General features: G+C 40.4%; 1 protein-coding gene across 2 annotated transcripts in view; it reads left to right on the top strand.

Annotated features, from left to right (window-relative positions):
• Positions 1-13,985, top strand: part of unc5a (unc-5 netrin receptor A) — a 194,511-nt gene that overhangs the window by 101,188 nt on the left and 79,338 nt on the right. For both annotated transcript variants that reach the window (XM_015350036.2, XM_015350034.2), the window contains exon 2: positions 10,178-10,399. In XM_015350036.2, the coding sequence (XP_015205522.1) occupies positions 10,178-10,399 (222 nt within the window). The remainder of the gene's footprint in view (positions 1-10,177; positions 10,400-13,985) is intronic.

Here is a 13,985-nt window from a genome sequence, read left to right as displayed (position 1 = left end):
GTTTCTAGGCACTTCTGCGTAGTACTTCTGTGTGTTCCCGGGTTTAAGGGAATGCCCTGCTCGGACGGGTTAAAATAATTTGAATCTGGAAAAAAACTGAAAGTCTGCGACCAACTTCCCAGCTGTGTTGATGAAGCTGATACCCTGGCTTCTTTCAAGAACTAGCTGGATGAGAGCCTTAAATCACTTAGCCACCAGCGACTGAATGAGATAGATGAGCCGAATGACCTCCTCTCCTTAACCTTTCTGAAGTCGCGATGTGTTGCACGCACTTTGCATCCTGTGAGGTTTCCATTCGTATTTGAACACCGGCACTTTGAAACGCCCGGCAGCCTAAATATTGTGATGAGAGTTCAGGACGAGAGAGCCTGTATCGGAGAGTCAGGCATTAAAAACGTAAGAATGGTGACAAACGAGGGGAGGACATTCCACCCATCTGTCTAAATTAGTCATTGGCAATTGACTGTTGTGGAGGGGGTGGTCAAACCCAGCCATTTCTTGAACTAATCCATGGTATTGGCTTCAACAACTGTACTGTTGGGGAAAGAGGCATCTCTTGCTTAAGGTTATGAGTGCACTTTCATGTAGTGGAAAATTCGTGTCTCCAGTGCAGACTCAGGTCTTTACCCCAAGTGCATCAATCAGCCTAACTGTACGACTGCTATAGGAGCTGGGGGATTTACCTGCAAAGGACCAGCGTCCACCCAAGGGGACAACTTTACTGTCAGATTACACTTTTACTTACTTACACACATTTAAATATTTTTTAACCAGACTTTAAAATTTACCTTTAAGGTCATTGGTATCCACCTTTTAGGCACAAGTTTCAGAGGATTAAAGATGCCACTCATAAATGCCCATTGTGTTTTTATTCTATGCATGCTTCAGACAAATTTACAATCAGTGTTTTCCCAAGATTTTTTTTAAAGTTGTTTGACATACAAGTGTGTCAGGCACCATCCTGTTTTTCCGTGTTCAAGATCTTTGTCTTCCCATAACTCTCTGGAAGGTGTTTTTTTTCTAAGTGAAATATGCCGTTGTTTGGACTTCCTAGGTAGTTTACAACTTTGATTAGTGTGATTGCCATGTGATTATTTGCTATATAGTACTTTACAGTTATTCGGCGACAGTGTGCATTTAATGAAAATTGCTGTTCATTTACAAATTCACCATCTTCTAAAAGAAACTACATAGCAAGATATAAGGCTAATTGGTGTATAGTATATATTGTTATACATAAAAAAAGCTTATCTGAAACTGCCTCAGGTCGGCCCCCCCACCGCTGGGGGCTCGAACCCGGGCCTCCGGCGCACTCAACAGGGACCCAGCCAGTTGAGCCAAAGGGTAATCTCCCATTAGCCCAGCGGCTGCGGTCCCTGCTATTCACAGGGAAGGGTGGTGACGTCACCGCGCTGGTAAGCCAGCTCAAATAACCTGCAATGGTGGCCGTATGCGTTACAGTATGCAAGCCTCCATTGTACTGTATACTGTACAAGTCATCTTTGGTAATACTTTAACTAAAGGGAGAGCAATCTACCCATTGTTGATAGCATGTAATTTCTCATAAATGCATACCAATTGCTGTTTAGTCAGTGCCGTAATACTGTTTATTATTTTTCAGATTTTGAAGAATTTAGATATTAAGTATGGAATGACCAAAACTTCTTATAAAGTTTCTAACATAGTTAGCACAGACTGTAGTATAAGTTCTGGAAATTACATATTCTTTATACAAAGCAATGGTTTGCATAGTCTTTATCAATCTTTAACATTTTATTACTACACGTAAAGCTAATAGGCTTACTGAGTGCTTTTAGCTGTCCTGTACAGGCACAAAAAAATCAGTTCTTAGCAGGACCAAAGTGGGTGAGGTGCACAAAGAAAAATGCCGATAAACACCCAAGTTTATGAATAATTTAGCCTCCTGCATGAGATTTTTTGTGCTGTGGGTGTCAAGAACTTTATGATAAAACATTTAAAAACCAAGATTCTGTCACAGTGTTTCTCCTTAGGGGGCTGTCTCAGCATGCATGAGAATCTAGATGCCTAATTGGATTGTTTGCTTCTTGTTTGTGTTCACATGATCAGAGAAACTTGCTGGGTGCACAGGGAGCAAGGATCGGTCTGTCCGTGAAGCAGTTCGCTCAGATTCGCTATTGTGGCTCTTTCCTTTCAGACAGCCACCAAAAGTGGAAAAAATAATGAGATGAAAAAAGCAATAACATCTGTCTTAAAACTTGCTTTTGCTGCTGTTGTCAGAGAAACTCCATCTTTCCATAGAGAAAGGAAAGACATTGATGCCTGTTGTAGATTTTTGTATTTTTTCATTTTTCTGAATGTGCTTAGGTCCTGGAGAAAGAACATTTGTATGTCTTTTTCTGGGTTCATTTTAAGGATATGGGCAACCGTAGCCAAGACAGTAAAACAAAGCTGAATTTTTAACAGAAGGTTTCTGATTCGTAGTATTCCTGTACCTTAGCAAAGGAAATTATGAAAATATGTCTTTCTTCCTAGAGAGACCTTTTTAGAAGCCCAACTTTCTTTCAGAGCACCACTGTAAATAAAATTTGTTTTGCAGTGGTGTTAAGAACTGATGACTTCATCGCAGAACAATCTTTTTCTCCAACAACAAAATGAATTGTGGTTGTTAATCTGTATGTGGTATTTAAGTCTGTCTGCCTCCTGGTGGAACAAATTCCTTTGACTTAACTGGTGTGCTCGGATCAGTGACAGTCCCGGATCCATCTTACCCTTCGCCTAGAGGCTGAAAGAGAAATGCAAAATAATTGCAAGAAAGAAGAAGAGGGGAAAAAAGAAAATCCATTAAGAAATACATTTACAGAGCAAGGCTTTTTAATATGAATGCCGTTGTGGTTATGTTGTTAAATCACTGGAATATGAAATGGTTTCATATTCTGGACAGCAATTTTAATTAAATTAATTGCTAAAGACATTGTAAAGCGCTGATGGTGTAATAAAACACATGTTATAGCTGTCATTCATCATTGTGATGTAAATTATGCCTGGTGATTGCTCAATGATGCCTTCCTTCAGGGACGTGACACAGATAAAATATTTTAATTGGCTCCAAAAGGGTAAGAAACACGAGGGACCATGAGGAACAGCCTTCCTACCTTTCCTACCTGTTTTTTTTTTGTCTCCTAGCAGTGTGCTTGAACATACATGTAGGTATACATAAATATGAAGGTTTGAAGAGGTATCTGAATAAACATCTTCTTTTTCTGCTCGTCATGTCAAGTATACTAGGAAAGAAACATTTTTCATACTAATAGCTATCATTCTGGTCAAATTCTGGTGTCGCCTCATTTGTAAGACCTGAGCACGTTTCCTAAGAGATCTTGGAGCACCACATTAGAAACGCGGCGGGACTTCTGGCCTGCCTGTATTATTCAGAGAATAGCAGGGATGGAGCCCATCGCTCTCGTATCACGCTCTGAAAATGAGGTGTTAATTAGCACACTGGAGAGTGAGTTCTTCCCCTCAGACACCGCAGGGGACTGGCTAACTAACATGTAATGGCCGATGTCCTGGCTTCTTTCAAGAAATGGCTGGGTGAGATCCTTGGATTAATTAACTACCAAACGGGCCAAATGGCCTCCTCTCTTTTGTAACCATTGTAATGTACCTCCAAAAAAGAATGGGCTTCTGTGATGGTTTTTAATGGACAAAACATTGAGTTCTCTGCTGCAGGCCGCCGGATGTGAAGCTTTAATAATGGTTTAATTAATTATGGTTTAATCGCTTGCATGTGTATTGTGCTTTTCATCCAGATGGATCCCAAAGTGATTCACATATTGGGGGTGACCCACCCTATCCAGTGATGAAGTGCAGCACCCACCTGGGTGGCAGATGGTACCCACTCTAGTCAGCAGCCCCATTACATGGATGATCAGAAGAAATGAGCAATTGCTTCACCAGTTGAATCAAGTGGGAGATTTATGCAGGCCAGATTGTACAAGCCCATAGTGGAATTTAGCCTGGACACCGAGGTTAACTCCTCTAAAAACCAATGTCAAGGGACATACAAAATTGAAGGTGACCTATACTTTAAATTACATTAGGACTGAGAAGGTCCGTTCTGAAATCATCTTTTATAAATAGCAGATATAAGAGTTATACATTTAAACTTCAAATGTTGCTCTTGCGCTCTCTTTGATTTAATGTATTTTTTACAAGTCGGCTAAGGGGAATAGGATGTTTGCATTCAAAGTGTTGTATTAATGAAATGCTCCTGTAATTCATATCTATTCCTAACAGAGTTTGGATGCGGAGGTGTACCTGGCAGAATTAAAACAGTACTGATAATAAAATAAAAAGACCTCAACAACAAAAGCAACTAAGATTCATAATAGGCATTAAATTAAACATGATTGTGGAGCTCAGTGAAGCAGGCAAGTCCAGCTTTTAAGTGTGTTACATCTTGAGGAACTGCTGAGGTACCCAAGTGCCCTGCTCGTAAAGAGGAATCTAATAATCTTAAACCACATGGAACTCAGAAATTATCGTTTGAAAAGAAATATGTTTACTGGTACCAATCGTGGGTTTTGTTTCATTACTTAACAGAAAAAAACGTCCTTAAATAATGCAATAATAATAATAATTCCTTAAATTTATATAGTGCTTTTCTGGACACTGCGCTCAAATGTGCTTTACAGGTAATAGACCTGTATTGGTGGGACTCCCCTCCACCACCACCACCAGTGTGCAGCCTCACCTGGATGATGTGACGGCAGCCAGAGTGCTCCAGAATGCTCCCCACACACCAGCTCTCAGTGGGGAGGAGAACAGAGTGATATGAAACCACTTCATTACGAGGCCAAGACTGGTAAAGACTGGGGTGAAATTTGGCAAGGACATCGGGATGACTTCCCTACACTTTTCGAGAAATACCCTGGAATTTTTAATGAACAGATCTCGGTTTTATGTCTCATTCAAATGACAGCAACTTTTTTTTACAGTATAGTGTCCATGTCCCTATACTAGGGGAATAGGACCCACACACTACATGGTGAGCGCCCCCTACTGGCCCCTCTAATACCTCTTCCAGAAGCAACTCATCTCCCATCCAAGTACCGACCATGGTCATAACTGCTGAGCTTCAGTGGGTTTCCAGCTATGAGTTGTAATGTGATAGAACTGCTGGCTGTAATGCAATTATAAAATAACATAAAATATACATATTGCTATAGCTCTTCATGTAACAGTGCTCACATTTCAACTTCTCAGCTACAGTGTCCCATGTTCTTATACCATCTGTGTCTTCCACTTTGTACGGCAGGGGTGTGTCATATCATTGAGCTACTGAGCATCAGGTTTATGGTTTAGTTGTCAGCAGGTGAGTTAAGGTTGATCCAGGCCTTTAGCGCTTATTGTTGCTGGATTTGTCTTCATCGCCATCCATGTGTTTTGCCTTCAGAAAACAAAACTGTCCAGGTTTGACCATTTTGTATTCCATTCACATCTTCCAGAAGCAGTAACAGAAAAGCGCCACAGGCATGCCTTATGCTCTTTCTAAAAGAGTCATATGTTCTGTGTCAGGCCAGAGAAAAAGAGAATGAGTTCAGACTATACCAGCTCTCCTTAGCCTGAGCTGTTGACTTAAATTTATAGTTGCTTTTTTTTTGTATGCATATATTATAATCTCATCCCATGGTGTGTTTGGGTGCAGGCAGGGTGGACTCCTGGCTACATGACAGGAAGTGAATTTCAACCAAAGTTTTTTCCCCACTCTGAGCTCTAACCCCAAGCTTCTGTTTCAAATCCTAATAAATATAAATGGAGGTGCCCAAGCAAAGATAATGGCATGGCAGCCGAAGATGGAGTCTCCTGCTAAATGGGTCACCTTAAGCACACGAATGCAAGGAGACTAAATAAAACAAGTGCACTAAGTATCCTAAAGTGTAAGTGGCCATTAGGGAGTTATTACTATACTTTGGAAATTTTAATTGCATTTTGTAACATCAAAGATGCTCATCGTTCACTTCAGGGCACTCGGAGAGGCTTTTTGCTCTGCAGGTACGAAAGAACATAATATGGGGCTGGAAAAAAATAATTTGTGTTTTTCCGTTTCATCACCCTGCCAAATATAATAGGGGGGAAGCTCAGAAGGGTTGTGGGAAGTGATAGATGTCCCTCATTGGACACAGAACATTTAGTTTTCATTAAGAGTTAAACACGTACATGATACATTAGCAGGGGTTCAGTGAGTGCCACCGTGCGCTCACTGTATTTCACTCTGATGAATTAGCAAGCTGCTCGCTGGCAGAGGGATGACAAAGGGAAGCTGCAAGGATGACATTAATATGACATGTGTTTTGCCAGCCAGATAATTTCTCTGAGCAGGATGGTGTTGTAGAGCCGGCTAATATTGTCCCTGACCTGGGCTGAGCTCTCTGAGTGGACAGCCGGTACCTGAAAAGGTCAGGCAGAGAACTGAGTAGCTAAGGATTTCCAAGAGACAGCAGAACTGAAGGTTCAGGCCAGAAATGTAAAGCCTTTCACTGGCATTGGATTTCTCATGGTAAATTATTATTATTCTCTACAGAAAGAGGTTTAATTTCAGGATTTAGTCCTCTCTCCCGTGACCTGTGGTTTTGTTTTGACTTTTCTTGCCAGACAAACACCCACCACTAATACTTTTTGTTGATAATTTTGTTGTTGTTTTTTTAATCAGGCCTTCTTGCTGCAAACATGTTTTGCATGTTTTCCATGTTTAGTAACACCTGGGATTAGCATTTCCTCCAGGCAACATTTTAAATGCAAATTGTCAGACAGGCAGTACAGTTGCAAAAAAAGATATACAGTAAATATATATATATATATTGATAAAATATATATATTTTGATATTTATATATACAAATAAAATTTTTGAGTGTACTTGTTATACATTATTGCCCGCTGATGTGTTTTAGTTAACCCTTTTTATAGCTCATGCTTAAAAACCTTTAGACATTTGTTTAACTGAAACGAAGTACAAATTATAATGGAAAATGGAGATATTAATTACTGAACAGCTTCAGTGACTATATAGTCATCTGAAGCTTTGTTCATCACCTGTGCTACTGAGGAACTAAGTATTATTTAAAGTAAATATTTGCCGGAGACTTTCTTACACACCATGTTTGCATCAGGAAGTCTTGGACTCAAAGAAGGTAAGGCAACAGCATTCAATTATGGAGAGAAGCATCAGAGAAAGTGCTGTTGAAAAACCCTGTATATCAGCAGTACTGGACACGAGTTGACTATCGAAGTGCTGTGCAGAATCGTGAATGCATTGTAAGAAACTGTGGCAAGTTCTGTAAGAAAGGCACTCCTTTAGCTAAACAACAATACCAACAACTTAGAGCCCCATGAGAATAGCTGAAAAATGAAGAAGAAGGAAAAGGTTGATTTTTCTGAAGGTTTCAGTTTCCCTGTGCAATGTAATCTCTTTTAATCTAATTCTAATTAGATCTGTCTATCAAAATTGGAAGTGTGTGACTGCATATAATTGTACCACCTACACTTTTGTTGTGTTTATGATGTCTTGGGTGCAATGTCCACATCTTTAAGCTCTTTTTCAGCTTTGATCAGACAGAATATTGCATCAAAATACAGTAAAATACAAATACATAAAGATAATTCTAGTGCAAGACAACATATAATAAACTAAACGTTCATATTCCTTCTAGCTGAAATACCATTAAAAGTTTTCGAGTAGTCTTAAGGCTAAGTAACAGAGAACAGGCGCTGTCTGTGCTGCATATTCATTAAGATGGCTTTCAAAGACCTGTTAGACGCACTGTTGCTGTATGAGGGGAAAATCGGTGAGGTAGGAGGTCAGATACCAAGCCTTGTAGGCATGTCATGCAAGCACTCCTCCCTGCATAAAGAATGCAGTCTTTTCTGTTTTGAAGCAGGTGTTGGTTACAATTGCAATCTTCAGTCCAGTCTGCAGCTTGGTGCTACATAAAGGTCAAAGCTTATTGACGGTAAAAATAGGAAAGACCAGGCATCAACATATTCCTAATTTGTTTTCTGCCAGTGTGTGCATTCTTTTTCATTATTCTCCTGTTTCTGTTGGTGTAAAGTATGTGAGACACAAGCGGTAACCGAAAAATCACTTTTTATCTTTAATTTATGTATTCTTCAGACTGTTTCATTACATCAGGCCAACGAGAGGGGAGCTGGTCATCTGCGTTTACAATCATACTATTTTATGCAGAAACGAATAGCATTGATTGCAAGTGTCTCTGACAGGAAGGTGATGACTGCTGTAGAGTTTCTAGCCCATACGGTGCAACTAGAAGCTGTGGAGAGATTTAGAATCCCTGGATTACCTAAGGAACCCTCAACGTACCTGCACCGGATTTTACCTGCAGCATGAAAACAATCAATAATACTCTTTGACATCTAATAACAAGCTGGGGCTACTGTTGAGATGCTTCAACCTGGCACATGGCTTTACACAGAGGAGAAATGTGTCAAAAAAGGATGAAGCCTTTCACGTTCTGTTTATTACTGTGTTTTATTGCGAGGAAAATGTCTCGACTCTGCAAGGTCTACAAGTGAACGTGAAAGACTGTAAATGTTTACAAATGAGGGATCCTTTTTTTTCCCACCCAACACCATGGAAGTGATGGATACAAAGTGAAAGATTTTAAAGAACTGCGCAGCCTTTCTCTGGTTTGGCAATCTGCTGTCCATTAAATTATGTAGGAGTTAAAACCTCCTAGAACCGAGACATGTAATGTTTGTGAAGTGTTGCAGCCTTTCAGCAGAAAATGTCTGGCTCCCAGCACCGTTGCTCTGATCTGCGAAGAGCGTGATTAACAGTAGTTCTAAGACATGCCCGTGCTTCAGGCTTGTTCTGACAAGGCCACACATACTCCATCCGGGCCTGACAGTCGAATTATCTGCTCAGGCCAATTTCTGCCCTGATTGCTCACAGGAGTGCCAGGATTTAGGATTACTGTCCATAACCTTGAACTTCACAGTCATGATGATGGTATTGTCTGGACACAGCACAGTTTATTTCTCTGCCTAGGAATATTAATCTAATATTAATATTAATAACCTAATATTAATTCAGGTGGCACATCCCAGACTATCCAAATGCCAACCCAGGATGCCACACATATAAAATTTATAGTAACTGCAAGTTGCCTGTTGCTTTAGTTTTTCTTCCATTGTCGTCAGCAGTTGTCAAGATCATTCCATTGTTCTTTTCCCTTTGGCTGTTAAAGCTGACAGAATAAATTCATCTGATTTGCATTTGGTTTTTATATATATATATTTAACAACCAAGTATAGAAAAAAAGTATAAACACCCCACCTTCACAATTGTGTTTCTGTGAGAATTTCTGTCAAAGAATTCCTGCTACACCAATGATACTGCATTGCGTGTTTTAGTCTGTTTTAACAACTCAATGCCAGCACAATATAGACTGGTAATCTGCTGTTCTTTACCCTGCTCTGCTGAGAAAGAATAGATGAATAAAAGATTGGCGCTCTATTCTTATTCTAATATACTTCTGAACATGAAAGCAGTATTCCATATTGCCCAAATATACTGTAATCTTTTTTGCAAAGAGGAGAAAGACCATCATTTCTGTTTATTTAAAACACATTATAATAATTATAATAATAATTGCTTACACTTATATAGCGCTTTTCTGGACACTCCACTCAAAGCGCTTTACAGGAAATGGGGACTCCCCTCCACCACCACCAATGTGCAGCATCCACCTGGATGATGCGACGGCAGCCATAGTGCGCCAGAACGCTCACCGCACATCAGCTATCAGTGGGGAGGAGAGCAGAGTAATGTAGCCAATTCATAGAGGGGGATTATTAGGAGGCCATGATTAGTAAGGGCCAATTGGAAATTGGCCCTTACATATTATAAATATGTGCTATTGTCTGTCTTTAATGCAAATCTTGCAGCACAGTGTTGCTATTGAGAAGGGATGCATGCCTTTATTCTGATTTCTGTGGTTATGAAGTGAAGATGTATGAAACAAAAATAGATGATAAATAGGGTGTATGGAACTATCCAGACACATCGTCGAAACCCGCTCCCTAAGATCCTTCAAGTAGTGTTTTAACTACTTGATTTCTTGGATTAATAACATGCTGTGACCCTTCATTGAGCGACATTTTCTTTACTTCTCACAGATGCCCAACACATCGCCACTGCGACGAACCCCCTCCCAGCAGCCTTTTCAGACCTGCTGCCTCACTTCCTGGTGGAGCCGGACGACGTCTATATCGTCAAGAACAAGCCCGTGACCCTGACCTGCCGCTCCACCCCGGCCACTCAGATCTACTTCAAGTGCAACGGAGAGTGGGTGCACCAGGATGACCACATGATCGAGCGCACGGTCGACCCAGCGACAGGTATGGGCACGTCGGTGTGGCAGTGTGACTCTTTCCAGTCCCATCCACGGGGCCTATTGCAAAGAATTTCACCGTTTGTCTGTAGGATAAGTATCCTGTAGGGTGGCGTTCATTACGGAGTGTTGTCCCGCAGAGAGGACAAATCCCTTCACCCTGCTCAACCAGTTGTTGACTTTCCTTGGCAATTACATTCCTTAAAACCCTTGTGTTTGGCAAAATCACAGCGCGTGAATACTTTAGAACATGGGAAATAGACCATTAGGTTCCATAACGAACGGAACTTGCAAATTTCTCCCTTCAAAAATTTGGAAATAAAATTACAGGCCTGACAGTTCAACATGCAAAAGCTGTTAAATCATTGCACAAATGGTTAAAAATAAAGATTTGCAATCGCCCGCGCATGTTGATGTGAAACATACGCATCTAGCTAGGTGTAGACAACTCTAGAGAGGCAAGACAACAGCGCAGAGCCATGAGTGGCTGGAGGAGCTGAGCACGTTCTGAAAGTTTCCATTGGCAGAACCATGTACGAGAGAGGGTTTTCCACGGCAGGGAAGACTTGTTCTCACTCTGAAAACTGCTGAACGAGTGAGTTCTCTGGTTTGCACACCTGCCACTGTTGAGGGAAGGCTGAATAATAAGGTAAAAATCACTTACTTTAACAGGCGTCTGAGGTATCCTTCCCTCCTCCCTGTCCCTGCCCTTGCAGTAGTTCTTTGGACCGTGTGGCTATGTTAGTCTCATTTTCATGGTCTGGCTAGGCGGTGCAAAACTAAAACATTATCTCAAGCTGCTTACCAACCAAAGTGCACCACTGTGTGATTTCTTTCAGGCTCCTGAATTTGTTCCTTATCATGTTAAAATGAGCAGTCTTGGCACAGAAGTAATACAACAGCTCCAAGGAACGCCCAGAACAAAACACAACAGACACAATAACATCATCATCTGGTAGTTTGTCCTTGAATCTCACAGCACTTGGTCCTGATTTTAAAGTAGCGTGTCTCTGCATTATATTTATGTGTTGCCAAAGAACTGTCCAGGATTCTACATTCTAGCAGGATTCTTGCTTTAGCAGCTAGTCTTAAATGAATTATTAACCTTGATGTATTATTGTATATTTCTGATGGGGAAAACATTGGGGAAGAAAAGTCTCCTTTTATGTGTCTTCTTAATTTATGGAATAGTTCCTTTATTTTTACATCTATAATTATGAACAGTACCTTCCCTGCTTTTATTTATTTTTGCATTTATCATCATCATCATTAGCAGCAGTATTTGTTTTATTAGTTATACATTTTATCTTTAGATTCTGTTAAAGAAATCTAATATACAGTACAGGTAAATTAAATTTATCCAGTTAACCTGTGCCATAGTTTTGTTCAGTTATTTGTTTTCTCTGTTTTCCTTGTTTCCCGTCAAGCCCAGAGTTTCTGTTGTTTAGCCTGATGGTGTTATGTTTGCAGTGCGTTTCTGTTGTCAGTGTAACAAGATCATTTCCGCAAGGTCTGAACCCATTTCCTCAAGTCGGTACACCATGCACCCACCACATGTTTGTTCCAAGAGCAGTTTAACTCAGAAAGGCTCCAGTGTAAATCCAAACTTAAAAATAGATGCGTCTGTCACTGCTGAGCTGTGATTCAGAGCGGATTTGTAACTTAACACTTCGCATTTACAGCAGAAAGCCTACAGACCGTTAAAACAACTAAACTGTTAAGGAGGAGGAGGTTGGAAATAATGAAAAAGGCATATTTTCACAAGATGTGTTATTTTTGGCAGCCTATAGTCATTTTAATAGACTTTAGTTATTCTAGCTAAAGTCTTCCTCTGGGTAATTCTGTCTCATACAAACAGCTATAGAGATTATCATCGTCATTTAGTTTACAATTTCAGTTCAATTGGATATAGGATTTAAATGTATGAATAAAATTTATTAAGCATATAACAGCTTAACAAAATGTCAGAGTAATGTTTTGAAATGAACAACATGGCATTTACGCCACACAGTATTTGGGTTTGGTAATGGCAGAAATTGCTTTCGAGAGCAAATGACCATCTGCCTGTAAAGTGGTGGCTTTTAGAGGGCATCGCCTATAGTCACAATAGAGTGGCCTCGAGGCAATGGGAAGGATGTGCTGCAGCAAGCTGGCTGAAGCAGAAAACCGGTTTCAGTTTTTGGCAAATACTGCCCTGCTGTAGCTCTTAAGCCGTGGGAGCTAAGACGGCAAGGACGTCTAGCTCCTGACCGGAAGGAACCACGTTCAATCCCAGGTAGGGGCAAGCACTGTAGCTTGCTCTTATTCCTTCCAGACGGCTTCCAGGTCCACTCAGCCTGCTTTCCAAATGGGTACCGGGGGATTAATCCTTCCGGGGGGTAATAGGCCACATTACCTCCACCTCCAGGGGCCCTCGTCCCCCATTCCCCCCATGGGTCTTAATGGCCTAAAAAGTGACCTACCTACCTAGCTCTTAAATATTCCAAATGGCAAATACAATTTAAAAACCCGTCTTCCAACTTAATAAAGCCTCATCAAATACCATTAAAAATAAGAATAATTAACCGATTCAAAAGCTCCTAAAACCCTGAAAGTGGAATGAGTGCTTTGCCTGACCACTACTACAGTACAGAGACAGCTTTTAATGATCTGCAAATGCAGCTGGATGGTACAGTCTCGCTACTGAGCTTGGTGCCGACGGAGTTGCTGTAACGTTTCTTTTGTTGCAAGACTTGTTGTTGGTTTCCATGGAACCTCAAGGGTCTCTCTATACACAGCCATGGAGTTCTGAGCCACATCCTGATTTTCTATGACTCTACAAAGGATGGATTTGTCACAAGAGAGCATTAGAAAAGACCGAGGATGTGAAGATGCCAGATGGCAGAGTAAAGGTGCTTTTCTGAGCTACTTACTTCAATCCCCCAGAACCTGTAAACTTAATCCTGTCAGGACTACTTAGTGACCAAGGTTTATGATAACCCAATCCCTCTTGCTTGAAATATTAGGAATTTGGGAAGTAATTTGATGGCCCTTTTTTTATTTATTTGCCTGAAATCCCACAACCTTTTCCCCTCCACTGGCAATAAATGGCAGACCAGAATGTCGTATAAAATAAATCTGAAAACTACACTCTGAGCTTTACTGATTATCAGTGTGTTGTTTTGTTCATTCTTTCCGCAATTAAAGCTTAGATTAGATTTGAAAAAAACTGGCTTTTTTCTTAATCACATTTATATGAACTGTGATCAGACTTTTAATATAAACAGTTTTAATATAGATAGAAGAGAGAACCACAGTGGTGTTTGTGATTTATTTATATTATATGGCCAGCCAGTGTTTTAAAATATTTTTGTCTTTATAGCCATTATTTCTTAGTAAAGCAGTGAATATTTGACAGTGCATGATAGTGAGTACAAGTGTGGACACATACAGTCAAATCTAACATGTCTGGTTAAAGAGTAATTGTTTCATTAGCTTATGCAGATGAAAATGCTGGCTCAAGATATAAATATGAAAGTCTTTGAAAATTTCTGAGGAGCTGAAGTGTGATTCTGATCGGTCTTTTTTCCTAATATGTACTGTCCACACTGGAA

The sequence above is a fragment of the Lepisosteus oculatus genome, chromosome 11 (assembly GCF_040954835.1).
Source record: "Lepisosteus oculatus isolate fLepOcu1 chromosome 11, fLepOcu1.hap2, whole genome shotgun sequence".
NCBI lineage: Eukaryota > Metazoa > Chordata > Actinopteri > Semionotiformes > Lepisosteidae > Lepisosteus > Lepisosteus oculatus.
Note: the sequence above shows the minus strand (reverse complement) of the source record. Positions and strands in the feature narration are given on the sequence as shown.